The sequence below is a fragment of the Arvicola amphibius genome, chromosome 1, assembly GCF_903992535.2.
Source record: "Arvicola amphibius chromosome 1, mArvAmp1.2, whole genome shotgun sequence".
NCBI lineage: Eukaryota > Metazoa > Chordata > Mammalia > Rodentia > Cricetidae > Arvicola > Arvicola amphibius.
The window spans coordinates 121,604,366-121,631,537 of NC_052047.1; the positions used below are offsets into that span (position 1 = coordinate 121,604,366).

General features: G+C 43.6%; 2 protein-coding genes across 6 annotated transcripts in view; both read left to right on the forward strand.

The window, feature by feature from the left end:
• Acsm5 (acyl-CoA synthetase medium chain family member 5) overlaps window positions 1–3,471 on the forward strand; it is a 47,914-nt gene extending 44,443 nt beyond the window's left edge. For 4 of the 5 annotated variants that reach the window (XM_038334834.1, XM_038334825.1, XM_042055647.1 and 1 more), the window contains 2 exons: window positions 2,544–2,663; window positions 3,019–3,471. In XM_038334834.1, coding sequence (XP_038190762.1) covers window positions 2,544–2,663; window positions 3,019–3,102 — 204 coding nt within the window. In that variant the 3' untranslated portion in view covers window positions 3,103–3,471. Of the gene's footprint in view, window positions 1–2,543; window positions 2,664–2,812; window positions 2,885–3,018 lie in introns of all 5 variants that reach the window. The other variant, XM_038334847.1, reaches the window with a different exon arrangement.
• A 19,057-nt stretch (window positions 3,472–22,528) lies between these two features.
• Acsm2b (acyl-CoA synthetase medium chain family member 2B) overlaps window positions 22,529–27,172 on the forward strand; it is a 30,224-nt gene continuing 25,580 nt past the window's right edge. Inside the window, exons 1-2 of the mRNA XM_038346609.1 lie at window positions 22,529–22,678; window positions 24,399–24,586. Of these exons, the coding sequence (XP_038202537.1) occupies window positions 24,407–24,586 (180 nt within the window). The 5' untranslated portion in view covers window positions 22,529–22,678; window positions 24,399–24,406. The remainder of the gene's footprint in view (window positions 22,679–24,398; window positions 24,587–27,172) is intronic.

Below are 27,172 nucleotides of genomic sequence, written 5' to 3' on the forward strand. Positions count from 1 at the left end.
ATCCATTCTTCCACTGAAGGGCATCTAGGTTGTTTCCAGGATCTGACTATTACAAATAATGCTGCTATGAACATAGTTGAGCAAACACTTTTGTAGTATCTCTTGGGTAAATTCCCAAGAGTGGAATTACTGGGTACTGGGGTAAGTTGATCCCGAATTTCCTGAGAAACCGCCACACTGCTTTCCAAAGTGGTTGCACAAGTGTGCATTCCCACCAGCAATGGATGAGTGTACCTCTTGCCCCACAACCTCTCCAGCAAAGGTTATCATTGGTGTTTTGGATTTTAGCCAATCTGACAGGTGTAAGATGGTATCTCAAAGTTGTTTTGATTTGCATTTCCCTGGTAGCTAAGGAGGTTGAGCATGACCTTAAGTGTCTTTTGGCCATTTGAACTTCTTCTGTTGAGAATTCTCTGTTCAGTTCAGCGCCCCATTTTTTAATTGGGTTAATTAGGATTTTAAAGTCTAGTCTCTTGAGTTCCTTATATATTTTAGAGATCAGACCTTTGTCAGTTGCAGGGTTGGTGAAGATCTTTTCCCAGTCAGTAGGCTGCCTTTGTGTCTTAGTGACAGTGTCTTTGCTTTACAGAAGCTGCTCAGCTTCAGGAGGTCCCATTTATTCAATGTTGTCCTTAATGTCTGTGCTGCTGGGGTTATACGTAGGAAACAGTCTCCTGTGCCCATTTGTTATAGAGTATTTCCCACTTTCTCCTCTATCAAGCTCAGTGTGTTCAGATTAATATTGAGGTCTTTAATCCATTTGGACTTGAGTTTTGTGCATGGTGATAGATATGAATCTACTTTCATTCTTCTACAGGTTGACATCCAGTTATGCCAGCACCATTTGTTGAAGATGCCCTCTTTCTTTCATTGTGTACTTTTGGCTCCTTTATCAAAAATCAGGTGTTCATAGGTTTGTGGTTTAAGATCCGGGTCTTCTATACGATTCCATTGGTCGACCTCTCTGTTTTTATGCCAATACCAAGCTGTTTTCAATACTGTAGCTCTGTAATAGAGTTTGAAGTCAGGGATGGTAATGCCTCCAGAAGTACCTTTATTGTATAAGATTGTTTTGGCTATCCTGGGTTTCTTGTTTTTCCATATAAAGTTGGTTATTGTCCTCTCAATCTCTGTGAAGAATTTTGATGGGACCTTGATGGGGATTGCATTGAATCTATAGATTGCTTTTGGTAGAATTGCCATTTTTACTATGTTGATCCTCCCAATCCAAGAGCAAGGGAGATCCTTCCATTTTCTGGTATCTTCTTCAATTTCTTTCTTCAAAGACTTAAAGTTCTTGTCAAATAAATCCTTCACTTCCTTGGTTAGAGTTACTCCAAGATACCTTATGCTATTTGTGGCTATTGTGAAAGGTGATACTTCTCTGATTTCCCTCTCTGCTTCCTTATCCTTTGTGTATAGGAGGGCAACTGATCTTTTGGAGTTGATCTTGTATCCTGCCACGTTACTGAAGGAGTTTATCAGCAATGTGACTTGTATATATGTTTCCAGGGCTGATCATTTGGTACTGGACAGTACCAGTAGTCTTTCCTAAGGAAGACTCACCTTCCCATTCTCGGCATTCCCTGGTTGCCTGTGGTTCTTTGTGTAGGGCTGACACCTCTGGGTTTTCCCCCTGGCCACTTTGGCATTTATATTGGTTTCATCCTTGTTCAACTCATGTTGAGGCAATCATATTGGTAAGACTTTATGGGTGTATTTTCTGACATCTTTAAGAGACAGCTTTGAAGGTATTTTAAAATTTATTTACTGCCTGTGTGTGTGTGTGCGTGCATGTGTGTGTGAATAAATGCACATATGTATCACAGCACATGTATAGAGATCAGAAGACAAAAAAACCATGTGGGGTCCATGGAATGAGCTCAGGGCGTCAGGCTCAGCATCAAATGCATTTATCCTAAGAGCCATCTCATAAGCCCAGGAATTATGTTTTGAACAATTGTTCCCTCTTTATCAGGAGGCAAACTGTAGGAGAAACTCGGGCAGACAAAGCGAAGGAGCAGAGTGTCCCCTGGAATGACTGAAATAAAAACAGTGTAGCTTCCTGTTTGCTGATAAGAAATGCACATGCAGGCGCTCTCCAAAGACCCAGCAGTCCCACAACAGGGCTGTGTTTTCCTCAGCCTGGGCAACCCAGGCCTGCTCTGTCCTCCTGCAGGAAAACTTGGAAGCAAATGGCGATTGGTGTTGTGAAGCTACTTCCTCCAGGAGGGTTGCATCTTAGGGGAATCTATGCTGGCTCCTAATGGAGTCATTTCAAGTATGGGGAGTGGCATGGTAAATGAGGTTCCAAAATGGGTTCACAAAAGCCAACAATTCTTTAGTTGTTAATTCTAAACAGACAGACAGTAGGGACAAGGATGCTATCCGTATCACTGACTGTGCTCGGCAAACCAGTAGAACCAGCAGGAACTAGCAGAATCCCCATGATAGGCTAGTATAAGCAGCCACATGTGCACAGGCTAGCCTCAGGAGAAAAGCATCACTCCTGAAGGCTGGGTTCTGGGGTTCCCTCCCTGCAGGTGGTGAAGGCATTCATAGTCCTTTCTCCAGCCTACACATCTCATGACCCGGAAGCACTGACTCGGGAGCTCCAGGAGCACGTGAAGAAGATGACTGCTCCATACAAGTACCCCAGGAAGGTAAGCACCAAGGGCCCTAAGACATACGCCGAGGAGGAATCAGGTGGGCGCCTGCTCCCTGGTCTGCTCTCCTATATAGGGCAAGGTTCTGCCCCAGAGGTATGCACACCCCAGTTGCTGCTTTGGCTTTGTTTGTCTTTCTTCAGCAGATATTTCCCAAAATACATTATGTTCTTGTCCTAAGAACTGTCCTGTGGATGAGCAAAAGGGTCTGGTGAGAGGTAAAGGATACATGCTCTAAGCTCTAGCAGTTTTAATGTTCCAATGAAGTAGTAAACGTAACAACGTAAGAAAAGGGTCATTCTGGGAAATGACAGATTCTAAGCATAATTATATCTGTTTGTTTGGTTACTAGGTGGCTTTCATTTCAGAACTGCCAAAGACCGTCTCTGGAAAGATCTTAAGGAGTAAACTGAGAAACCAAGAGTGGGGGAGATGAGGTACAACCCAAGGAAGATGATGGATGCTCTGGCGGTTCTGAAAGAAGATGGAAGTGGGACTGACCAGCCCCTTCTTGGAGCACCATCCCTTTAAAGAATAGGCACCAAAGATGGTCAGCTTCTGAATGGACACTGTAGGGTGATGCTGGCAAAGATGAGAGCATCCCTGGTCCAGAGCTCACAGTCACTGCCCCATCCAGCCAGTGTCCCATGGTTTCTCTGACTAGAGACATCCCCACCATCCGCCCATTGATTTTACTAAGAGAATTTCTGCTGTTCATGGGACAAACAGATCACCACAACTTTAGGGAGGGTATCTGTGGTCTCATTATGCAAGTGGGAATATAAAACTTGACCCTTTGGATTAAGCCATTTGATAACAGCATTTGGGCCATAACATTGACAATACTCTTCCATTTAGTAATCACACCTTTGGGATTCACTATAAAAGAAACAATTCAAAATGCAGAAAATATGTGGTATACAAAAATATTCAGTGAAGCGTTGTTTATAACTGAAAGCACATGCACACACACAAATGCCAAAACAATTGAGAAATAAATTAATTAACACTAGTTTGTCCAATTAATTTAACTATTCTATTACTTATGCATAATTTGTGTCCTAAAAAATCATGCTATAGTTTAAAAGGAAAACTGCCACTGGGAAGCAGCTGTAAGGAAGCACACTGGAGGCATCACTGGTCCCTTCCCTTAGACATTTGCCCTCTTCTGTAAATGGAAGTTTCTTGTCCGACTATTTGTTCCCAAATACATGGCAGTCACTTCCCAAATTACCACACAGAGGCTTATATTAATTATAAAGGATCAGTCAATAGCTCAGGCTTATTAATATCTAGCTCTTACATTTTAAGTTAATCCATATTTCTTATTTATGCTCTGCCATGTAGCAGTACCTTTATCTTCATGGCACGTTCATTTCTTGCTCTCTCTGCATCTGGCTGGTGACTCCTCACTCCACCCTTCTCCTTCCCATCATTCTTAGTTTGGTCACTTGCCTATACTTCCTGCCTGACTACTGGCCAATCAGCATTTTATTAAACCAATTTGAATGACAAATCTTTACAGTGTACAAGAGGATTGATTGTTCCACAGCACTCTCCCAAGTTTTCGTAAGAATCAGAAACAACTATTTCAATGAACAAATTTTAGAGACGCAATCTTCTCTCCTGGGCCTGGAAGATGGCACTGATCATGAAGCTTCTGTGTAAACATGAGCACCCTATTTTCAGATTTCTGATAGCCATGTAAAAGTCAGCTGTGGTTATGCTCATCTGTAACCTCAGCCTTAGGGCAAGAGGAAGACAAGAGGATTCCCAGAGCTTACTGGCCAGTCAATCTAGCCAACCAGTGAGCTATTTGTTCAATGACAGGTCTCATCTCAAAAAGGTAAGGTGGTTAACAAGAGTGGAAGACAGTAAAACATTGTCTGTTGTTCCCCACATGCATGTGCACACCCACATGCATGTGCACACACACACACAAACACACACACACGCACGCATGCACACACACATATACTACACTATAAATGTATAAGTAACCTCCAAAAGAAACAGTCTTCTAGCCCCCCCATGCCTCATGTCTAACTTTCTGTTCACAATCGATGCCTATCCTAGAATAGTAAATATCTTGAGGGCACAGTGGCAAGAGGCCATGTTCTAGGCCTGGAACCTAGAAGGAATGGCTTTAGATGACTGAGTCTAACCACAAAAAGAAGAAACTGGTGGAAACTCAAACACCTGTGACCTCTTTCCAAATCCCAGCATTTCTCCCCACTGGCTAGTATGTATTTATTGAGCACTTACTCAGTGTTGGAATCTGTGAGCATGATAAGAAGCAAAGTCAACCTATATGACTTTGCCAAGGCTGCTTCAGGCAAGTCCCAGGATGGGGTGGCTTCAAAGCGAAGATTTGTTTCCTCAGTTCCAGGGGCAACTCTAATATCAAAGTGTTAGTAAGTTGGCTCCACCGGAGGCTTCTTGCATTGCAAGTGTTGTGTTCGCCCTATGCCTCTAATGCTCTTCTCCCAGACATGCAAAAGATGCACACACACTTGCATTTCAACCTCCTCTTCTTTTAAAGGCACATATCCCTTCCTACTGCATTAGGGCATTTGGATGCTCAGAACCTACTTTAACTTGATTACTTCTTTAAAGACTTTGACTCTGAGTAAGGGGGTGGGAGTTGCAAGCTCCAGGGGCTGCCTGGGTGACAGAGTAAATTCAAAGTCAGCCTGAGTGATTTAATGTTTCAAACTAGGTCAGTAAAAAGAAAGGTTGGCGATAGAGTCAATGGTTGGACATTTGCCTAACACGTGTAAAGCACTGGATTCAATCCTCAATGACACAAAGCAAGGGAGTAAGGAAGCAAGAAAACAACCATGACCCTGTTCCCAAACCCAGTAGTTACTTTCTAAGGTTTTAGGGATTAGGATTTCAACAAATAAACTCAACCCATAACACTGCTTACAAAGTTTAGTCTAGTGGAGAGGCAGCCATTATTTTTGGGGGAGCAAAAGCAATAAGGACATGAATGTGATAAGTGCCACAAAGTACACAGTGAGTGACAGGTCTGGGAATTTAGGGTGCACGGAAGTTTGCATAAGCCCACTCTGGTGGAGCTGGGGAGATGCTGTACAGTATGAGGAGCAGAATTCAGATCTCCAGAAACTCATGTAAATGCTCAAAGCAGAGATGGGAGAGCCCTGGAGAAAGCTGAGTAGAGAAACAAAACATCAGCCAGCCCTGGGGATTGACTGGGATCCTGCCGCAATGGGTAAGGTGGGAGGTTCTGGCATTAAACTCAGGCCTCCACACGCATGTGCAACCCCTACCCCACAATGTGTGACTGCATAGCCTCACAAGTATTCATACACTCTCCTCCACGCATGTGTGTGTCTCCACAAATGTAGAAAAACATGCATTATTTATACGTGAAGATGTTGCACACACCCATGAAAGGGGGGCCAGGGAGGGAAGTCTCCGGTGAGCTGGGATTGAGGAAACACAGACACAGGTAAAGAGAAAAAGTGCACCCTCTGGACAAAGGATGCAGGTGAGGTAGAAAGAGCAGATGTGCTGCTGGGAGCATGTCACACCCAGGTTGGGCCAGTTGCCACGCTCCGGCAGCTCACAGTGCTTCCACGCCTGCCCTCCTGTGGGCAGATACTAATAGTATCCTACTTTAGAGATGGCACTGGTAGGCCCAGTCATGAGGTGACATCCACACAGCTGGTATTTCCCAGAGCTAGTATTCAAAGTCAACCAGCTATTGCTTCACCCTCATGAATAATTCGGAGTGGTTTAATTTAGGTGTTGAGTCTTTGTGTATAGCAGAAGTATAGACATCATTTTAGAAAATAAAATCTTCCCAAGTGGAATCAACAAAGTCAGACACATCACTTTGAGGCAGGACTGAGGCCCTCCCTCCTATATCTAAGCTAAGCAAGGTATCCCTCCAGAAAGAATGGGTTCCAAAGTGCCAGTTCAAGCACTAGGGATAAATCCTGGTCCCACTGCCAGTGACCCCACAGTCTGCCCAAGTCACACACTGTCACCCACATTCAGTTTAGTCCTAGGCAAGTTCCCCCCATCAGTCTAGGGTCAGTGAGCTCTCACCAGCTCAGGTCAGCAACCACAGCAACTCTTATAAAGGAAAACCTTTAAACTAGGGTGGCTTACAGTTCAGAGTCCATTATCATCATGGTGTGATGTGGCTGCAGGCATGCAGACATGGTACTGGATAAATAGCTGAGAGTCCTACCTCTTGCAGACAACAGAAAGTCAATTGAAATACTGGGTGGTATCCCGAGCATAGGAAACCCCAAGTCCCACTCCTACACACTTCCTCCAACAAGGCCATACCCACTCCAACAAAGCCACACCTCCTAATAGCACCACCCTCTATGAGATTATGGGGACCAATTACATTCAAACTACCACACTTGTGATAAATCTGGCCTGGCTTTAAAGCCTAGAACCTCCTGTATAAGTCTTATGATTACTGGGATTACAGGAATGTACCACTATTGGCTTAATTAATTTATTTTTACTGTTTAATTATCTAAGAATTTCATAGAATGCATTTCGATCATGGTCAAGTCCCTCTTTAGACTCCTCCTAGACCCATCCCACTTTCCTACCCACCCGACATTATCCCCTCATTCTTTAAGCCTATCAGCTCCACCTTCTGTTGTTCATATACTCGTGGGTATGGGCCATCCACTGTAGCACTATCAACCTACAGGATGGCCACACCCTTAAAGAAAACCGACTCTCCTGCCAGCAGCTGTCTGTTCCCAGTAGCTCTCAGCTAGGGGTAGGATTACCCCACCTTTCCCATCCTCCCCTCCACTCCTACTCCATGATGAATCAGCCTGGAGCTTGCCCAGACCTTGAGCATGCTGTCCCAATGACTGTGTGTTCAGATGTGCAGCTGCCCCGTTGCATCTGGAAAAGTCTCCCTGTCCACAGCTTCTGGATCTTACCCTCTTTTCACCACCTCACCCTCATAGTTCCTACTCAATTTAACCTTTCCTGTCCCCCCATACCATTGCATTCTATTCCCCTTCCTGTCCCCCCATACCATTGCATTCTAGCTCCCCTTCCTGTTCCCCCCAAACCATTGCATTCTAGCTCCCCTTTAGTGCAAGCCTCCTCACTTTAACTCCTTACTAGTTTCCTAACCTCTAGAGATTTTTCCGTTAAAATACACAGATCTGAAGATCCAAAATCAGACAAGAAATGGGAGAAAATGTGACATTTATCTCTTTGGATCTGGGTTACCTCGCCCAGAATGATTGCTTCAAGCCCCATCCATTTGCCTGCAAATTTTGTAATTTCATTCTTTCTTAACCATTTTCTTAATCATTTTCTGAATGATTCCCATCATGTGAATGTAACACATTTTCACGATTCACTCCCCATTTGATGGACATTTAGGCTGTTTCCTTTCCTTGGCTATTGTGACTAGAATAAGAATGATCATGGCCAGGCAAGCACCGCTGGAGTAGCACAGAGAGTCTTTTGGGTGTGTGCCTGTGACAGTCATTATTGTTTGTCAACTTAACTACACCTGGAATTAACTAAAACCAAATGGCCGGGCACACCTGTGAAAGATTTTCCTTAATCATCTGAAGTGAGAAGACCCACCTCTAATCCGGATCTTTGAGGTGGGAAGATAAACCTTTAATCTAGATCTTTTAAGACGGGAAGATTCACCTTGGGCCACACCTTCTGTTGACAGTCTATATAAATGACGTGGGTAAAAAAGTGCTTTGTCTTTGCCTGCTTGTTCTTGCCATGTGACTTATTTTTTCTATTACTTTTACTCTCTCTTTAAAGACTTACTCTTTTATTTTTAATCTGTTTTTTTTCTGTGACTGTCCATACCCATTTTCTTTTCTTTCTTCATAACCTAAACACCTTTTAAAGCATAGTGTACCTTTTTCAAGGTTCTCTGTGTCTGGCCCTGACTTTTTATGTATCTGCAGCTGTGTGTTTGCAGTGTCCCTGACTGCAGGAGAGCAATGTTAAACTCTAGGCTACTGCCAAGGAATGACACTGGCAGCTGACTCTGCTCCCTTCAGTTTCCATGACAGCCTAGCTTCATGCCAGAGGGTATCGCCCCAGAGCCACATTTACCGCCCCAGCTCTGGGAATTTGTTGTGTCTGCCCACAGCACGAGTTTGTGCCCAGTGCTGGCTGCCCAAGTGCTCAGCTGCACAGCAAGGCCTCCTAAAAGACTGTGCTCTGTATGCCGAGCCTACCCCGAGTCCACTTTTTCAGGGCCTATGAGGATTTACATGCCGGATGTTGGGTGCCATTTCTAGTTGGAATTTTCTTTGGGATGACAGCTCACAAGTATCAATGCAGAGACGTATTATTACTTATGAAACCTCGGCCTTAGCTTAGGTTCATTCCTGACTAGTACTTATAACTTAAATTAACCCATACATATGTGTTTATATATGGATTTTTCAAGACAGGGTTTCTCTGTGTAGCTTTGGAGCCTGTCCTGGAATTTACTCTGTAGACCAGGCTGTCCTCAAACTCACAGGGATCTGACTGCCTCTGCCTCCCAAGTGCTGGGTTTAAAGGCATGTGCCACCACTTCTCGGCTTAACCCATATTTGTAAATCTATGCTCTATCCATGAGGCTTATTAACTCATCTCTGTACTACACAGTCTGCTTCCTCCATATCTGGCTGGCAACTCCACCTTTCTTCTTCCCAGAGTTCCCTCTCTGGTTGGAAGTCCTGCCTAGCTATTGGCCGTTCAGCTTTTTATTACACCAATTACATGAACACATCTTTGGATAGGATCATCAAGTATATAGGATCACCCATTTTGTGGAAGTCAGCCTCTTTGCCCAGCTACTCCTGACATTACCTAATGGGGCCACAGTGACAGAGACAGGGTTATGCATGGACTTAACAATATGGACTTCCAAAACTGATCTGGCTAAAACTGCTACTGAATGCCAGGTCTCCAAAAGCATAGACCAACCCTGAGCCCCAGATATGGCATGATTCCCCAGGGTGACCAACCTGTGACCTGGTGGCAGGTTTGCTACATTGGACCACTTCCTCCATGGAAAGGACAACACTTCGTCCTTTCTGTCGACTTTTGTGGTACTGACAGATGTTGTCTGCTGGAGCTGGGATCTGAGGACCTGAAAGAATGGAGCGGACTATGGTCTAACTCTGTAGAGAGCCTGAGTTCAGTTTCAGTGTGCTTATACACAAATGTATCAAAGAAAGCAATGATCCAAGGAAGGTTGTTTGAGTTCAGAAAACATGTAAATAAAGGTCAGTAAGCACACACTAAATATTAACAGAGCAGCCCTTTCCCAGAACTCCCTTGGGACAGACCAGTTTAAGCATGTACTATCGATTATATCTGGGAAAGCACTAATGCAAGGAATCCAGATTCAGGGTACCCTAACCAGATTGGGTTCTATAGCTATTATGTTCTGACATGCAACAGGAATAAACATGCCCTATAAACTGAATGTAGACTTATGTCACAGGAGGTTCAAAATCACGTCCAAGAACAATCCAGGGAACAAAATGCACCTGAGGTAAAAGTCCCTCGGCCTTTTTTCCTGGAGCCTCTCTCAGAGTTCCCCAACCCACTGTTCATCAAGGGTCATTCTTTGGACTGTGTTCTGACAGTTACGGGGGTAGATTTCTTGTTATGAATTTGCCTGTCCTGCACAAATGCTTCTGCCAAAACCACCATACATGGACTCACAGACTATCTTATCGACCATTATGATATTCTACACAGTATTGCTTCTGATCAAGGAACTCATTTGGCAGCCAGAGAAGTGTGATGATGGATCCATGGTCATAGAATCTACTGGTCTTACCATGTTCCCTGTCATTCTGAAGCTGCTCCCCTGACAGACAGACAGAATAGCCTTTTGAAAACACAGGTGCTCACAAATAATGACATGGAGACTTATTATTAATTATGAAAGTGTGGCCTTAGCTTAGGTTTGTTCCTAACTAGTTTTTATAACTTAAATTAACCCACATTTTTTAAAATCTGTGTTTCATCATGTGACTTTATCCTTCATCTCGCCATACTGCCCTTAATTTTTTTCTCCTCATTTGCTGGCCAGTCTCCTTTTTCTCTTCCCAGAGATTCTTCTCTGCCTGCAAGTCCTACCTATCTCTCCTGCCTAGCTATTGGCCATTTGGCATTTTATTACACCAACCACAGCAATATATTTTCACATGGTATACAATATATTTTCACACAGTACATAACCACAGACATGAACCCCAACATATAATGGTAGGTGACTTCTAAACCCCAATCCCAGTAATGTAAAGAACTGCAGAAAAGAATTAGGCACATCATAGTTAAATAGCATCGTAGAACATCAGAGAACATCCTACCCAAATACTACAGACTATATATCCCTCTTATCAGTTCATACAACATTCTTTTTTTTGTGAGTTGGAAGCCCTCCCCTTCCAAAAAATCCATTCACAGTTAAAAGTTTGACTGTAGGTATCCAAAGCCAATGTTCCCTGTGAGGACCTGGCCGCTGGGCCATTACTGGCTCTGCCAAACATGTTCTTGGTTTAGAGAAAGAATTGTGTTTATTTTCCACACATTAAGGGAGGTCATCAGGTTGACCTAGCTCTCAATAGAGTACAATATTAAAGCAATAAAATTACCAAAATTAATAAACTAATTTCAATTAAAAAAAAGAAAACACAGGTGCTGCCCTATTAGGAGGCAGCAGTCTGGAACTTAGGGCCAGGGTTTTCCAGAAGGTGGTATATGCTTTCAATCAACATCTAATATATGGTACAGTTTCTCCCATAGCCAGCAGTCGAGGGTGAGGAAGGGAAAAGTTACACTCACTCTTACCCCTAGTGACCCTCTAAGAAATGTTTTGTTTCCTGGTCCCATGACCTTCAGTTCTGCTGGCCTTTCCAGAGAGGAGAGTGCTCCTGCCAGGAAACACAGCAAACATTCCATTGAACTAGAAGTGCAGACTTCCTCCTGGTCACTTTGGGCTTCTAATGTCTTTAAGCCGACAGGCTAAGAAAGTAATAAGAGAGTTAGAAGGGATGATTGATCCAGATTACCAAGGGCGAACTTGGATCGCTTCTCCAGAATGGAAGTAAGAAGGATTATATCTTGAATGCAGGAGATCCTTTAGGGCGTCTCTTGGTGTTTTGATGCCCTGCGATTAAATTGGTGAGAAACTACAACAGCCTAATTCCCAGACCGTTTGGGAATAAAGGTAAAGTCAGTCTTCCAGGAAAAGTGCCAAGATCTGCTGAAGTGCTTGCTGAGGATGGAGGACATACAGAATGGGTAGGAGAGGAGAGTAGTTATACATGTCAGCTAAGGCCACATGACCAGTTGCAGAAAAGAGGATTATAATTGACATGAGTGTTGCTGTTGGATTTTGTTAAGGATGCATTTGTGTAGCATAAAATATCTCAGAGTAATTCTAACCAAACAAGTGGAAGACTTGTATGACAAGAACATTAAATCTTTGAAGAAAGAAATTGAAGAAGACACCAGAAAGTGGAAAGATCCCCCATGCTCTTGGATAGGCAGAATTAACATGGTAAAAATAGCAATCTTAACAAAAGCAGTCTACAGATTCAACGCAATTCCCAGCAAAATCCTTCACAGACCCCAAAAGAACAGTACTCACCTTCATATGGAAAAGCAAAAAAACGTAGGATATCCAAAACAATCCTGTATAATAAAAGAACTTCTGGAGGCATCACAATCCCTGACTTCAAATTCTACTGCAGAGCTACAGTACTGAAAAAAACCTAGTATTGACATAAGAACAGACAAAAGGAACAATGGAACTGAATAGAAGACCTGGATATCAATCCACGCATCTACAAACACCTGATCTTTGATAAAGAATCAAAAAAATCAAATGGAAAAAAGAAAGCATATTTAGCAAGTGGTACTGGCATAATTGGATATCCACATGTAGAAGAATGAAAATAGATCCATATCTATCACCATGCACAAAACTCAAGTCCAAATGGATCAAAGACCTCAACATAAAGCCAGCCACACTGAACCTTATAGAAGAGAAAGTGGGAAATACACTTGAATGCATTGGCATAGGAGACCACTTCCTAAATATAACTCTAGCAGTACAGACACTGACAGAAACAATTAATAAATGGGACCTCCTGAAACCAAAAAGCTTCTGTAAAGCAAAGGACACAGTCAACAAGACAAAATGACAGCCCACAGAATGGGAAAAGATCTTCACTAACCCCACATCAGACAGAGGTCTGATCTCCAAAATATACAAAGAACTCAAGAAACTTGTCACCAAAAGAACACATAATCCAATATAAAAGATGGAGTACAGACCTAAACAGAACTCTCATCAGAGGAATCTAAAATGGCTGAAAGACATTTAAGGAAATGTTCAACATCCTTAGTCATCAGAGAAATGCAAATCAAAACAACTCTGAGATTCCATCTTATACCTGTAAGAATGGCCAAGATCAAAAACACTGATGACAACTTATGCTGGAGAGGTTGTGGGGAAAAGGGAACACTCCTGCATTGCTGGTGGGAATGCAAGCTGGACAGCCCCTTTGGATGTCAGTGTGGCTATTTCTCAGAAAATTAGGAAACAACCTTCTTCAAGACCCAGTAATACCACTTTTGGGTATATATCCAAAAGATGCTCAATCGTGCCACAAGGACATGTGTTCAACTGTGTTCATAGCAGCTTTGTCATAGTCAGAACCTGGAAACAACCTAAATGCCCCTTGACTGAAGAATGGATAAGGAAAATGTGGTACATTTACACAATGGAGTACTACACAGGAGAAAAAAAATAACAACATTTTGAATTTTGCAGGAAAATGAATGGAGGTAACCCAGACACAGAAAGACAATTATCACATGTACTCACTCATAGGTGGTTTTTAAATACAAAGCAAAGAAAACCAGCCTATAAACCACAATCCCAGAGAACTTAGAAAACAATGTGGACACTAAGAGAGACTTACATAGATCTAATCTACATGGGAAGTAGAAAAAGACAAGATGTCCTGAGTAAATTGGGAGTGTGGGAACCTTGGGGGAGGGTTGAATGGGGGAGGGGAGAGGCAGGGAGGAAAGAGGTTGGGGAGGGGAGCAGAGAAAAATGTAGAGTTCAATAAAAATTAATAAAAAAGAATGCATTTGTGCATATATTTATGTTTTCTTTCCTCGATTTCTTTATCATGTGATGGAACATCAATTGTGAGAATATCAAATGGGTATCATATTTAAGTTTGAGATACTCAAAGAACGTCTCTCAAGAGACATTGACACCTATTCTAAATTTATAATGTGGCTGTGCTTGTACAAAGGACAGTTAAATTGTATTTGAAAATCTTCTGACCTGGTGAAATATACAATGCATTTGTGATTGTATATGGAATAGTTATAGTATGTTTGGGTGTAATTATGAACTGATTGTTATTTTCATTTGGAAATTAAGTATCTGTGCAGACTAGTTTTATGTCAACTTGATACAAGCTAAAATTATCTGAAAGGGGGAACCTCAATTGAGAAAATGCATCCATAAGTTAGGGCTGTAGGGCATTTTCTTAATTAGTGATTGATAGGGGAAGCCCCAGATCATTGTGGGTAGTGTCACCCTTGAGCTGGTGGTCCTGAATTCTATAAGAAAACAGACTGAGCAAGCCACATTGAGCAAGCCGTTAAGCAGCACCCCTCCATGACCCCACATTGGCTTTTGCTCCCAGATTCCTGACCTGTTTGGACTCCTGTCCTGGTTTTCTTTGATGATGAACAGTGATATAGAAGTGTAAGCCAAACAGACCCTTTCCTTGCAAAACTGCTTTGCTTTGATGGTGGAGTTTCATCACAGCGACAGTAAAACTAACAAAGGCAGCCTGACATATGGAGATAAGATTGTGCTGCGTTGACAGGGGGAGATTTGTGAAGACTATTCTTGCTTGTCAACATGACTAATTAATTAACAAAAACTCAAATCACTAGGCACACCTGTGAGGGATTTTTTTCTTAAACATTTAAAGTGGAAAAACCAACCTCTAATCCGGATCTTTGACGTGGGAAGACTCACCTCTCATCAGGACCTCTGTGCTGACAGTCTATATAAAGAGCACAGAAGAAGGGAGTTCGCTCAGTCTTTGTCTGCTCGTTCTCGTCCTCTCAAGTCCATTCCTCCACTGGCATTAGAGCCTGCTTCTTTAGGATCCCAGTGTACACTGAAGACCAGCTGAGACATCCAGCCTCCAGGACTGAAAAACTACTGGATTCCTGGACCTTCCACTCATAGGCAGCCATTGTTGGGTTCGACAAACCACAATCTGTAAGTCATTCCACTGTATCCCGTATATATATGTTCTGCTTCTAGTAGTATGACTGGATCATGTGGTAAGCCTATTTCTAACTTTCTGAGGGACCCCCACACTGCTGTCAGTAGTGGTTGGACCAGTTTGCACTCCCATCAGCAGTAAAGAAGTCTTCCCCTCCCCTCCCCCACATACATGCCAGCATTTGTCTCCATTTTTTTTTTAAATGTCAGTTATTCTGACTGGGGTAAGATGAAATCTCAAGGCAGTTTTAGTTTGCATTTTCCCAGTGGCTATGGATGTTGAACACTTCTTAAAATATTTCTCAGTTCATCCTTGGAGATCTCTGGTTTCATGGCCTATTTTTTAATGGTTTTGTTTGTTTGTTTGCCTGGTGTTTAGTGTTTTGGAGCTCCCTACTGACTCCCACTCCTCAACCAGCTTCCTCTCAAGTGACCTCAGCCCAACTCAGCTCCCAAAGGAAAAGGACAAAATTCCCAGCCACCATGTGGCCTTTAGGAACCAGATTCCACCGTTCATGTGGCCTCTCTTCCCTACCAGACTAGTAGTCCTCTGCATTGATGACCATTTCTACCCCCGCCCCCAAGAACTTACTCTATGTCCAGCGTCATTTCCCTAGGCCTTTCCCAGCTTTTCCTGACTTGCACTGCACGGTTATGATTATAGGTCTAACTTTATACCATCTGTGCGACTCATCAATTCACTTCATGTCCGTTGATATAATACTCCTGAAAGGACAAATGCCATCTTCCTTTTAACACACGCCAAAATAACGATGAACATGCGACCATGTGTCTAACATTGCCTTGCGAGCTCATCACGCCTATTTCCACAGTCTAACTCAGTTCCAGTGCCCTGAGAGCAAAGCAACTTGAGAAAGGAAAAGAGAAAGTGAAAAAAAAGAGAAAAATCAGGTTAAGAATAAATAATTCAAGCTTGCCAGTGATTTGAGGAGCACAGTTCTTCGTGGTGGGGAAAGCATGTGGCAGTTGATCATGTTGTATGTAGTCAGAGAGCATGTTACAGCTGGTCACATTGTATGTAGTCAGGGGCATGTTGCAGCTGGTCGCATTGTATGCAGTCAGGGGCATGTTACAGCTGGTCGCATTGTATGCAGTCAGGGGCATGTTGCAGCTGGTCGCATTGTATGCAGTCAGGGGCATCTTGCAGCTGGTCACATTGTATGCAGTCAGGGAGCAGAGGCAGATGAAACCTGGTGTTCATTCTGCTTCCTCTTTTATTGATGTCCTGGATCACAGTGTGGTATCATCCACATTGAAGAGAATCTTCCTTCCTCACTAAATATCTCTGGAATCAATCAACTTGACAGACTTTCCCAGAGGAGTGTTTCCTAGCCGATCCCAAATCAAATTGGAAATAAATATAACTCAGTCTCTCTCTCTCTCTCTCTCTCTCTCTCTCTCTCTCTCTCTCTCTCTCTCTCTCTCTCTCTCTCTGCCATGCACACATACACACAAATTCACATAAGCAATCACACATACACAGCTATGTGCACACATACATAGAACCAGACATTCAGACATTCGTAACAGTTGTGCACACAGACATACACAGGCACATTCATACATAGCAGAAGCAGTCATTTATGCAGCTACACACTTCGGGCAGTCATGTTCATTAGAATATCAAAGTGCTTTATTTTCCTCATGGTGCTAATTTATATAACCAGGTATTCACCGAATTCTCTGAGGTAGAGTATCCTAAGCTCTTTAGCTAACTCAATAAACAAGACAGGCAAGGATCTGTCTTAACAAAGCATAAGTCCTAGGGAACAGAGACAGAAGCAAAAATGTTTAAAATTTCTTTCTATAAAGTTAAAAGCGACTAGGATTAAGGAGCATGGAGTCTGGTAATAGAGTAAAGGAGGGAAGGAGAACCAGTCTGGAGACAGCTTGCAGTTTTAAGTAGGTAGGTGGCTAAGGTAAGCTTTATTGAGATGACTGAGATGCTGAAAAAAATTGCAAAAGATTTGAAAGATTGGAGGGGGATATTCAAGTAGAAATCTGGAGAAAAGCAATCTGACAAGAAAGAGTCATTTGTGCAAAGGCTGGGCCAGGAGTGCCTTCAAGGAGCAGGCAGGAAGCAGCGCTACTGAGGTTGAGAGAGCTTTAAGGAGGGGTGTGAAGAGGAGGGAAGCCGGCACTGAATGGGGTGGCAGTCCTGTGGCTGCTTTTTTGAACCTTTGCCCTTTGGGCCCACCACTCAGCTCTGAAATGAATACACGGAGACTTATCCTTCCTTATGAACGCCTGACCTTAGCTTGTTTTATTTCTAGTCAGATTTTCTTTCATTATCCCACTATCTTTTGCCTCTGGGCTTTTACTTTTTTCTATTCCGTATACCTTTCTTTCCTTCTTTCTCCATGGCTGGTTGTGTGGCTGGGTGGCTGGCCCCTGGCATCTTCCTCCTCCTTTACTCCCCCCACCTTTTCTTTTTCTCCTTCTATTTATTCTTTCTGCTTGGCAGTCTCACCTACCCCTCCCTCTCTTGCCTAGCTATTGACCATTCAGCTCTTTATTAGACCAATCAGATGTTTCAGGCAAGCAAAATAACAGTTTCACAGAGTTAAAAAAATGCAACATTAAAGAATGCAACACATCACTAAACAAATATTCCACAGCCCAAACAAATGTAACATATTTTAAACTAATATTCTATAACATGGCCCTTTTACGATGATGGCAAAACTCAAATGTCTATTTTATATTAAGATTCACTGTTTGGTTCTCAATGAAAATGTGATGTGATCTGACTTCTGACTGGTGCTTAGCAGTATCTAAAATTAACTAAATCATTTTATACATTATTTCCTGTTCTTCCTTCAAATTGGAAGAGATGCGTTTTGGTCATGTCTGTGTCTTTTTCATAAATATTTACTGACTAATTGACAGACCCAAATATCCCTGTGAGGACAGGGCTCCATGGCTTATCTACCAGGAAGCATCACAGCAAATACCTCTGTAAGCCCTTTTGTCCCATTTTCTAGGAGAACAAATAAATTTTTTTTGTGTGTTTTCTTGAATGTATGTGATTTTGTCTGCTATTCCCTGGACTGTGTCCCCTCCAATCTTGCCCATGCATGAGATCATCAGGCATGATCCCCAGAGCCTTCACCTATACAGGAGTTTAGATTGATTCAAGATGTTCCTTCCAAATCTCCTATTCCAAACTGTATTGACTTCAATTTATCAGATGTTTACAGCGATTAATACATTTTTATTGTTTATTTATGATTTACATAAGTAAATAACTTGAACTTAGAATAATTAAATTTAAAATAAGAAATATTTAAACTTCAATCAAAATTCAAACATCTCACCTACCCAGAAATAACTGAGTTTGACTATTTTGGTTTGTTTGCTTGTTTGTTTTTGTTATGCCAATGATATAACCCAAGGTATCACAAATGCTAGCTACATATGTTATCCCTGAGTGCATGCCCAGCAGTCTTGAAATGTACCACACATAAGTGTTATTCTCAACATCGCATGTGCCATTGACATCAACATCCTCATATTTAGAGCTGTGTTAAGGTTACCCCTCTGTCTAGACAAGAGTGCTGAAGCTCAGAGTGAATGAAATCATGAGCATATGACTCAGGAGCAGAGGGTTTGGATTCAAACCTAAGTGACCTAACTTTAGATCCTCAGGGTTCTACGGCAAGTTTCTACTATGAAGTTGTGTGTAAGGAACGGGACAAGTAGGAATCTGATGGGACCTGAGAATGATGGGAGTGGTTTGCCCAAAAACCAGGAGGTTACTATGACCTGGTACAGAAGAAAGTATAAACCCACTCTGCACGGTGGCCCTAGAAGTCATGAACTATTAAGTTAAAATCCCAGGACCAGATGTGTGCTACTGCCAAACGAGATGTTGGTCAGGTGGTCCTTAGAGGCCCTCAAACAATACAGACTGTTGCCATTTTTCTTAGTTACCCACCAGAAGAGATAATATGGCCCTATTGCTGAAGACATCATGTGTTGTGGCTGCAGGTAATAGAGAACCCAAGCTAGAACTGAGCTGGAAACTTCCTCCTTGCCTGCTAGTTTTTATAGTGTTGGGAGGTACGAGTCAGCCTCCAGGGTAGAAAAGTTATCTTCAAACAATATTAATCTTCCAGGGAAAACACGTCTATTGGTAAAATAGTGGCATGGCTGTTATAAGGATAACCAACCACATTTTGGTTGGATTTGAGGCACTTTCCACAGGAGGGAATTCTTGCCTGTTAATGTAAACCCGGTCATAATCCCTAGTGAGAAACCAACCTACTACAGTTGTTTTGCTTAATGGACATAGTGTTGAGCTGTCTTGTAAATATTTACTTTTATATCCATATATTTACCTCTTCCCTGACTCAGGGAACATTGCAAAGAGGGCAGAAAAAAATGTAAGCTAGAGGATGGAGCAGGCTTGCTCTAAAACACCATCTTCCAGACACACTCTGAACTCACAACAGAGTTGTTTTTCTTCACCACATTGTGGACAGGGGAGACTTTCACAAGGGCTCACATCCTGAGGAGCTGTAGGCAGTTATGGGTTGCTGAGGTAAACGGAGTCATAATCCTCAGTTGTATAGCCATTGTTAAGTGATATTTTTGCCCAAGTAAATAACTCCTCAGCCATGTTTGTATAACCAGCCTTAATTAAACTTGAGGAGACATAAAAATAGATATAAAAGTAGGAGAGAGTGTATTATGGAGAAGGCTTTGTGGGAAGAGGATAAAGTGCATTTCATATGTTTCACACACACACAAATTTGAAAGAATAAATATATTATTTAAAGAAACAAAAAGACAGGAATCCAGGCTGAGGAGTGGGGCACATAAGGCTTTGAAAGCATCAGGAAGCAAGAAAGAAGGGTGATTCTACACCTCCCTCCCATCCAGGAAAAGGCTCAGTCCAGCAGAGGTGAACAGCTTTGATGTCTCTGGCAAGCACCTAAGACAGGGCAAATGCACCTATAAAGGAGAAAAGGCAACAGGAAGAGCAGCCTGTCACTGTGGACTCCCAATGGACACAGCAAACCTCAGGGGACCTCGAAGTACTGACCAGGAAGTAAATCTTCCCAAATTCCTTCACAAGGCATCCTTCTCCTGCCTAAGGAAAGCCTAGTATTTATTAAAGTCCCAACATAGAAGAGCAGGAAAGGCTGAGATTTCCATGTTTAAGAGCATGTACTGCTTTTTTCAAAGGACCTGAGTTCAGTCCCCAACATCCATATCAGTCTCACAACCACCTGTAACTCTTGCTCCAGGGATCTGCCATTCCCTTCTGTGATGGAGGATTCTCATTGGCTAATAAACAAACTGCCTTGGCCAGCCCTTAGGTGGGTGGAGTAGACAGAACAGGAAAAAGGAAGTGAGGTAGATGGCTCAGACAATTGCCCTGCCTCTCCTCTCTGAGCCAGTGCCATGAAGCCAGCCACCAGGACAGACATGCTGAATCTTTCCCAGTAAGACACCACTCGTGGTGTTACACAGATTATTCGATATGGGTTAATCAAGATGTGAGTAAAAGGCTGAAAATAATGGGCCAGGCAGTGTTTAAAAGAATGCAGTTTGTGTGTTGTTATTTCGCGTGTAAAGCTAGCCGTGTGGGAGCCGGGTGGCAGGAACGCAGCCTGTCCCCTCCTCACTACACTTCTGGGCTTCATGGAAACCTGCACACAGACACACCACATGCACATAAATAACAACAACAAACGAAAGTAAATATTTAAGAAAATACTTTGGTTCATTTCATCTTACAGCTTACAGTAGGGAAGTCAGGGCAGGAACTCACAGAAAGAACCTGGAGGTAGTAACTGAAGCAGAGGCCATGGAAGAAAACTGCTGACTGGCTCAGTCTCATATCCTGCTCAGGAAATTGTAAAATTGTGTGTGTGTGTATGTGTGTGTGTGTGTGTGTGTGTGTGTGTGTGTGTGTTTGTGTCTCTGTGTGTGTATGTGGTTATATAGTGTTTATATATGTATATATAGTTTATGTTTGTATATGTAATATGTTATAAATAATGTATATAACCCAGGATTACCAACCCTGTGGTTGTACCACATTAGTGTGTTGGGTCCTCCCAAATCAACCATTAATCAAGAATGTTTATATAATTATGCATAATGCAATGCTGCCTATAGACCAATCTGATGGATGGGTTTTTTTCAGTCGAGGTCCCCTCTTCCCAGCTTCGTCAAGTTGACAAAAACTACTTAGCACATCATCTAAATGTTAGGGAGAAGGATTTTAGGCAGAGAGAATAATACTCAAAAAGGCCTGAGGCCGGAGTGTGTCTGGCGGAGACAGGAAGACAAAGAGGCCCATTGACTGGACTGGGGAAGCAGGAGGAAGAGTCCTGGGAAGTCTTTGAGGTCATGACCTTGTAGACAACGGCAACCAAGGACCTAGTATTTTACTCAGAAGGCTCCATGGTCTGATTGAGTTAAGTCAGGCTCATTCTGGGAACAGATTTCAAGGGTCAAGGGCAGAGGCAAGAAGAAAGGGAAAGAGAGCACAAAAATGCTCCTGTGGACAGTGTGCTGACTAGTTTTACGTCAACTTGACACAGACTAGAGTAAACTGAAAGGATGGCCCCTCAGTTGAGAAAATACCTCCAGAAAATCCAGCTGTTAGGGCAATTTCTTAATTAGTGATTGATGGAGGAGGGTCCAGCCCACTGTGGGTAGTACCATCCGTGGGCTGGTGCTTCTGGGGTCTACAAGAAAGCAGATTGAGCAAGACACTAACCAGCACTCCTCCATGATCTCTGCATCAGTTCCTACTTCCTGGTTCCTACCTTGTTTGAGTTCCTGTGCTGCTTTCTTCAATGATGGATGACAATGTGGAAGTGTAAGTCAAATAAACCCTTTCCTCCCCAACTTGCGTTTGGTCACGGTGTTTCATCACAGTGCTGGTAACCCTAAAACAGATAGGAAAAGGTGGTTTGGAACACTGGAGAGAGTGAGGCAGATTGCAGTCACAGCTGGAAGGCAGAACTGTTAGATTCTCCAGGTCTAGGCATAAGGGGTTGGAAGGCTGAGATTTCATGCAGAGAGAGTGGGAGCAACAGGGTGACCATCCTTTTGTAAAGGCCGCTGATACAGTGGATGGTTCAGGGCTAGAATGCCTGGAACTATCTGCATTTACTCTTAAAAACCTGTTAGGTAGCCAAGTAGAGACATCAAATAAATGAACACCCAGGAGAGAGATCCAGCCTAGAGGCACACTTGTAAGGTATTAACAAGAGGCCTGGATCTGAGCTGTGGTGCTGAATGAGCCGTGTCACAGGCAGAACAGGGAAAGAGACCCTTGGTGGAAGCCAAACAAGTGAGAAGATTAAAGGCAGCGAGACAGTGTGTAGAGCCTCTGAAATTCCCTTCTCTTCCTGGTAAGAGAAAATACTTGCTGTCAATCATGAGAATAAACTTCATTTTGACCCCTTGGGTTAAAGAGTCACCCTCCACAGACTCAAAAACTGCACTGCACACAAACTTTACTGGGAGGAGTAGCAGCGCCCCACATTAATGATTAGCTGAGCCCTCAGAGGATTTGATCTGCGAACCATCTGCTTCAGTGCTATTCTCTCCTCCAGGGCTGCAGGAGCTCTGGAACCACTTCCCAAGAGGGAAGTAGACCAAGCTACCTTCAGAGAGAGTTCCAGAAGCAGCTTGGCAAGTAAGTATTCCTGCAAGAGACAGAAGGTTGGGGGCACATGCACCATGATGACTCTCGCCAGTCATGAGGAGTAACAGTTGTCAGGGAGGGTGAAAACTCCCCCGTGGAAGACAAGATCTTAAAACTCCTAGGAGCCACAAAGGGAATGTCACAGGGTCTTAATAGGGGTACAACGTTGGATAGAGGAAAGGGGCCTTCAGCAAACCAAAAGTAGAGAGGTACAGAGCTGGGCAGAAGCATAGGCAGAAACTAAGAGGTATCTGGGGGTGAAGGAGTACATGCTTATTTGAAGAAGTGAGGCCAGAAAATAAGGAGGAGTCAGCTGTCGAAAGGGAGATACCAGCAACCAGGAAAGCACTAGATATGGCTGGCCAGGCCTGGAAAGGAAACTCTCACCTTGTCTTTGAGAATACAGGAGAGAACATGGAAGTGCCACAGACGAGCATTCTCAAGGCCTCTGCCTAGACCAAGGGGGCTGGGAATCCAGCCAAGGGGATAGATTGGATGGATTCTCTGACTCAAAGGTCATCGGGTTTAAAATTCTGCAATCTCATGCAAGAGCACAGGACAGACTTCAAAGACCAGTGTATATAGCCTCACAATGTCTTTCCCTGGAGCTAATACAGCTGAAAACAATAACAGCAGCTATAATTCTGAAAGTTGCTGTTTATGTTAGATCCTGTAGTATACATTTTCAGATACGTCAATCAAAACTTACTCCAAAGTTAATGTATTAGTCAACAGTTGGTGCACTGGCAAGCATCCCGAGCACGCCACAGCGTTCAAATATATACATGTTTCCTTCTAAACATAGATCTAGGATGTGCCTACCAAACTTAGCTGCAAAATAATGGAAAGTTGGAAGGGGTCAAGTTGGGCTTAGGTGAGTTCCTTAGGGCATCACTCTAGGACCCAGGAAGAAGGTTAGTGCTCATCGAAGATCTCTAGTTCTCATGGGAAGTCCCAGAAACTGAACTAGGGAGATGGCACAGTGGGTAAGAGCACTCACAACAGTAGCATGAGAACCTACGTTCAGAAGCCGAGCAGGCCTGTAAAAATCTGGGTCTGTGTGAACCCAGTGCTTGGGGATCAGAGGCAAAAGGATCACTGGAGCGTTCTGGCCAGCAAGCCTACGTGGGAAATGGCAGGTTCTAGATGGAATTAGATACCTTGTCACGGGGGACATAGAGAAGGTTACTCGGCATCTTCCTCTGGCCTCTGCACGCATTCACAGGCATGATCATGTGCACACCTGTGTATGCACATGCATACAGTGCACACACACACACACACACACACACACAGGGTGGGGGTGTAAATGCAAATCTGACCAACCCATACTCATCCTATTAACCAGAGTGTATCTCACTACCAAGCCGAAGTCAACATGAAGAGAATATAGACTCTCCCTCCACACTGCACTGGTAGTGAGTGGGTGACGTAACCTAACTACAGGGAACCACTAAATGGTTCAGCACTCATACTTTAAGCTAAAATAGTATATTACCTGGGATTGGAAATCCACTGCGGCAGGAACTGGAGGGCGGTACTGTTGGGGAGTGGCACACAGAGGAGTCTGAACCAGGCACTCAGTGTCAGTTCAACCCACTACAAATACAACCAAACAACCCTGGAGGGTGGAAACAGCCCTCTTCACTAGCTGACGGTGAGTCTCACAATTTAGTAGGGAAGAGTTCACCTACATCTCCTTCCTTCGCAGCTCTAACCATGCATTGGCTGTGGAAAATTCCAAGATATTGCACCCTTTGGGGTACTCAGATGTCCATTCGTACATTCCAAATTAATAGCAAGAAACTAACACCCGTACAGTGGGGCAACCAGGAAGAAGTACCTGCCAAGTTCAACTTCGCTAGTGATGTGATAGACCACTGGGCCAACATGGAGAAGGTAATGGGAGCAAGAATGGCACAGCTGGATGGACGTCGTTCACTTATCAGTTCACTCAGTTGGGGTTGGCAGGATGCTTATTACATCTCAGACAGGAGAAGGAGCTGTGAACAGGGTGTTCATCTTTGAAGCAGTGTAGGGCGACTTGGGGGAAAGAAAGGCAGGAGAGCTCTGGGGTTCTGTTGGAGAAGCACCATATGCAGTTGTCAGTGGTGACTGCAGAGACTCACAGCTGGCCAGTGGGCTGAGAAGCAGTGCTTATTGAATGCTCCATGAACAAGACATTTCTATCACCTTCTTGGAGGTTCAGAAAGGGACAGAAGGAACATAGGAGGTGGGGGTGTGGAATGTGATCTCTGGGCACGAGATGGCTGTTACTCTTGAATTCACAGTGACTAATAATTACCTGTACTAGATTCCATGGAGTAGGGAGGAGCTCAGAGGGCCCCACTGCTCCCAGACAATTCATATGCAGTTAAAGGTTAAAGAGGGACAGAGAGACATTTTGTTCAGTAGTGTAACCACTAGAAATGTGTCCATGTTTCTATAAACAAAGCTAGAAGCAACACTAATAAAACTAACTGGGACACACAGGCACACACACACAGACACATGCACACACATATCATACCCACCTCCAGCTGGGAGAAAGAAGGCGATAGAGAAGCATGGGAAAGGGTGGGAAGGTAACAGAAAGAGGATGGTAGGAGGATGAATATGATTGAAATGCATTGTGCATATGTATGAAAATGTTGTAATAAACTTATGATCATGTATAACTAATACATGCTACTATAAAGATTTTTTTAAAAGAAGGTCGAAGGCACATGGGACATGGTGAAGAACCTAGTAACCCAAACACACCCTCCAGTGTGACTTCTTCCCAGCATGAAATAAAGAGCATTGGGCTGGGACACAGATGGGATGAGTGAACTTGTTATGAACTGACTGTATAGTGCCCTAATTGGCTCAGTTTAAACACTTGGTCTCCAGCTGAGGACAATGGTTTGGGAGGTGATGGCTTTAAATGGTGGGACTAGATGAATTTGGTCACTGGGAACATAACTTGAGGGTTTTTGCTTAGTCTGTGGGCTCTGCTTCTCTCTTTGCCTCCCTTCTGTCACAAAGTGAATAGACCCTGTCTCCCTGTCATGACGCCCTGCCTCGCCATGTGCTCAGAGTAAGGGGTCCAAGCAATAATGATCAAAGCCTCTGAACCCTGGAGCTAAGAGAAATATCAAGGTGTTTATCACAGTGATGGCCAGTCTGATTAGCCCAGATCCCAGTAGGAAATCAGCAACAACTCAAGACTGAGCCAGTCTTCTCAGAAAGCTAAGCCACATGTCTCCAATGCCCAAGTGTGCAAGTGAGATGCCCACCCGGCAGGGAATAAAGGGCTTCAGCATAGAAGATGGAGAGGGAGGGGAGGCAGACACTTCCAAGTTCCTTGTCCATGTCTGAGTTTCATTTGCTACCTGCCCACCACCTGCCTCCACCTGAAATACATTTCTAGAGGATGGACCAAATCCCACGGGCTAAGGCAGGAGAAAGGCCAGACTTAGCCAGCAGGGGCATCTAACAGGACTACACAAAGGGAGCTGTGACGGTGCTGTTCTGAGGTCCTGGCCCCGTGACATGACCTTTGCCTGGAGATTGCATCATTCTCTATCCTGAAGATGGAACAAGGTGGAAGGTTGTTGTGTGGCTCTTTCTGGAAGACTCTTGCTGCCCATGCCAGACAAACAGTGTAATGGCAGATGGAAGGGCTGACATGATCCAGGTCAAGACAGATGAAGCAATGAGCCTGTAACAGTTAATTACGGGGTGTGGGTGAGGAGTTACAGGAGCATGAGTAACTCAAGTATATGTGTGCCTCTGAGAAGCCCTCAGCTTCTCCGTGTATCGGTAATGCTCCTGGAGCAACTGGCAGGCAACTACAGCACCAGCAGCTGTTCGTCACACATGTAACAACCTGGACTGACCTGTAGAAGACACAGGCACACCTTGCGGACTTGGACTTCATTGTTTTGTTAGTTCCCAAGCCCCTGAGCCTCGCCTTTCCATCCATGAGAGCTTGTTTCAATCCAGAGGAAGGAACTGTGTGACAAGGGTGGTGTTAACAACACAAAAAGTATCTTTTTCTATGCCTGTAGGTACGCTTGCATGGACTAAAGTACATGTGTGTACATTTTGATCTGTACTAGTGCACATGGAGGCCAGCGGTCAACCTCAGTTGCCCTTCCTCAGCCCCATAACTCTGGTTTTTGAGACAAGGTCTTTTACTGACTGGGAGCTCATCAAGTACTTTAGACTGACTGGACAGCAAACCTCAGGCACCTGCCTGACTCTGCTTCCCCAGTGCATGAATGGCAAGTGTGTGTCATCACCAGGACTGGTTTTGGTTAACGTGTGTTCTGGGAGTGGAATTCAGGTCCTAAAGTTTCCATGGCTAACACTTTCCTGAGTGAGTGGTCTCCTCAGCTAGCTTCTTGATTTTTTTTAAAGTTATTTCTCCTAGGACTACTGAGGAAAAGTCTTTCTACTACAGTTCTCAATTTGAAATCCATGAAAATATAGTTACATAAA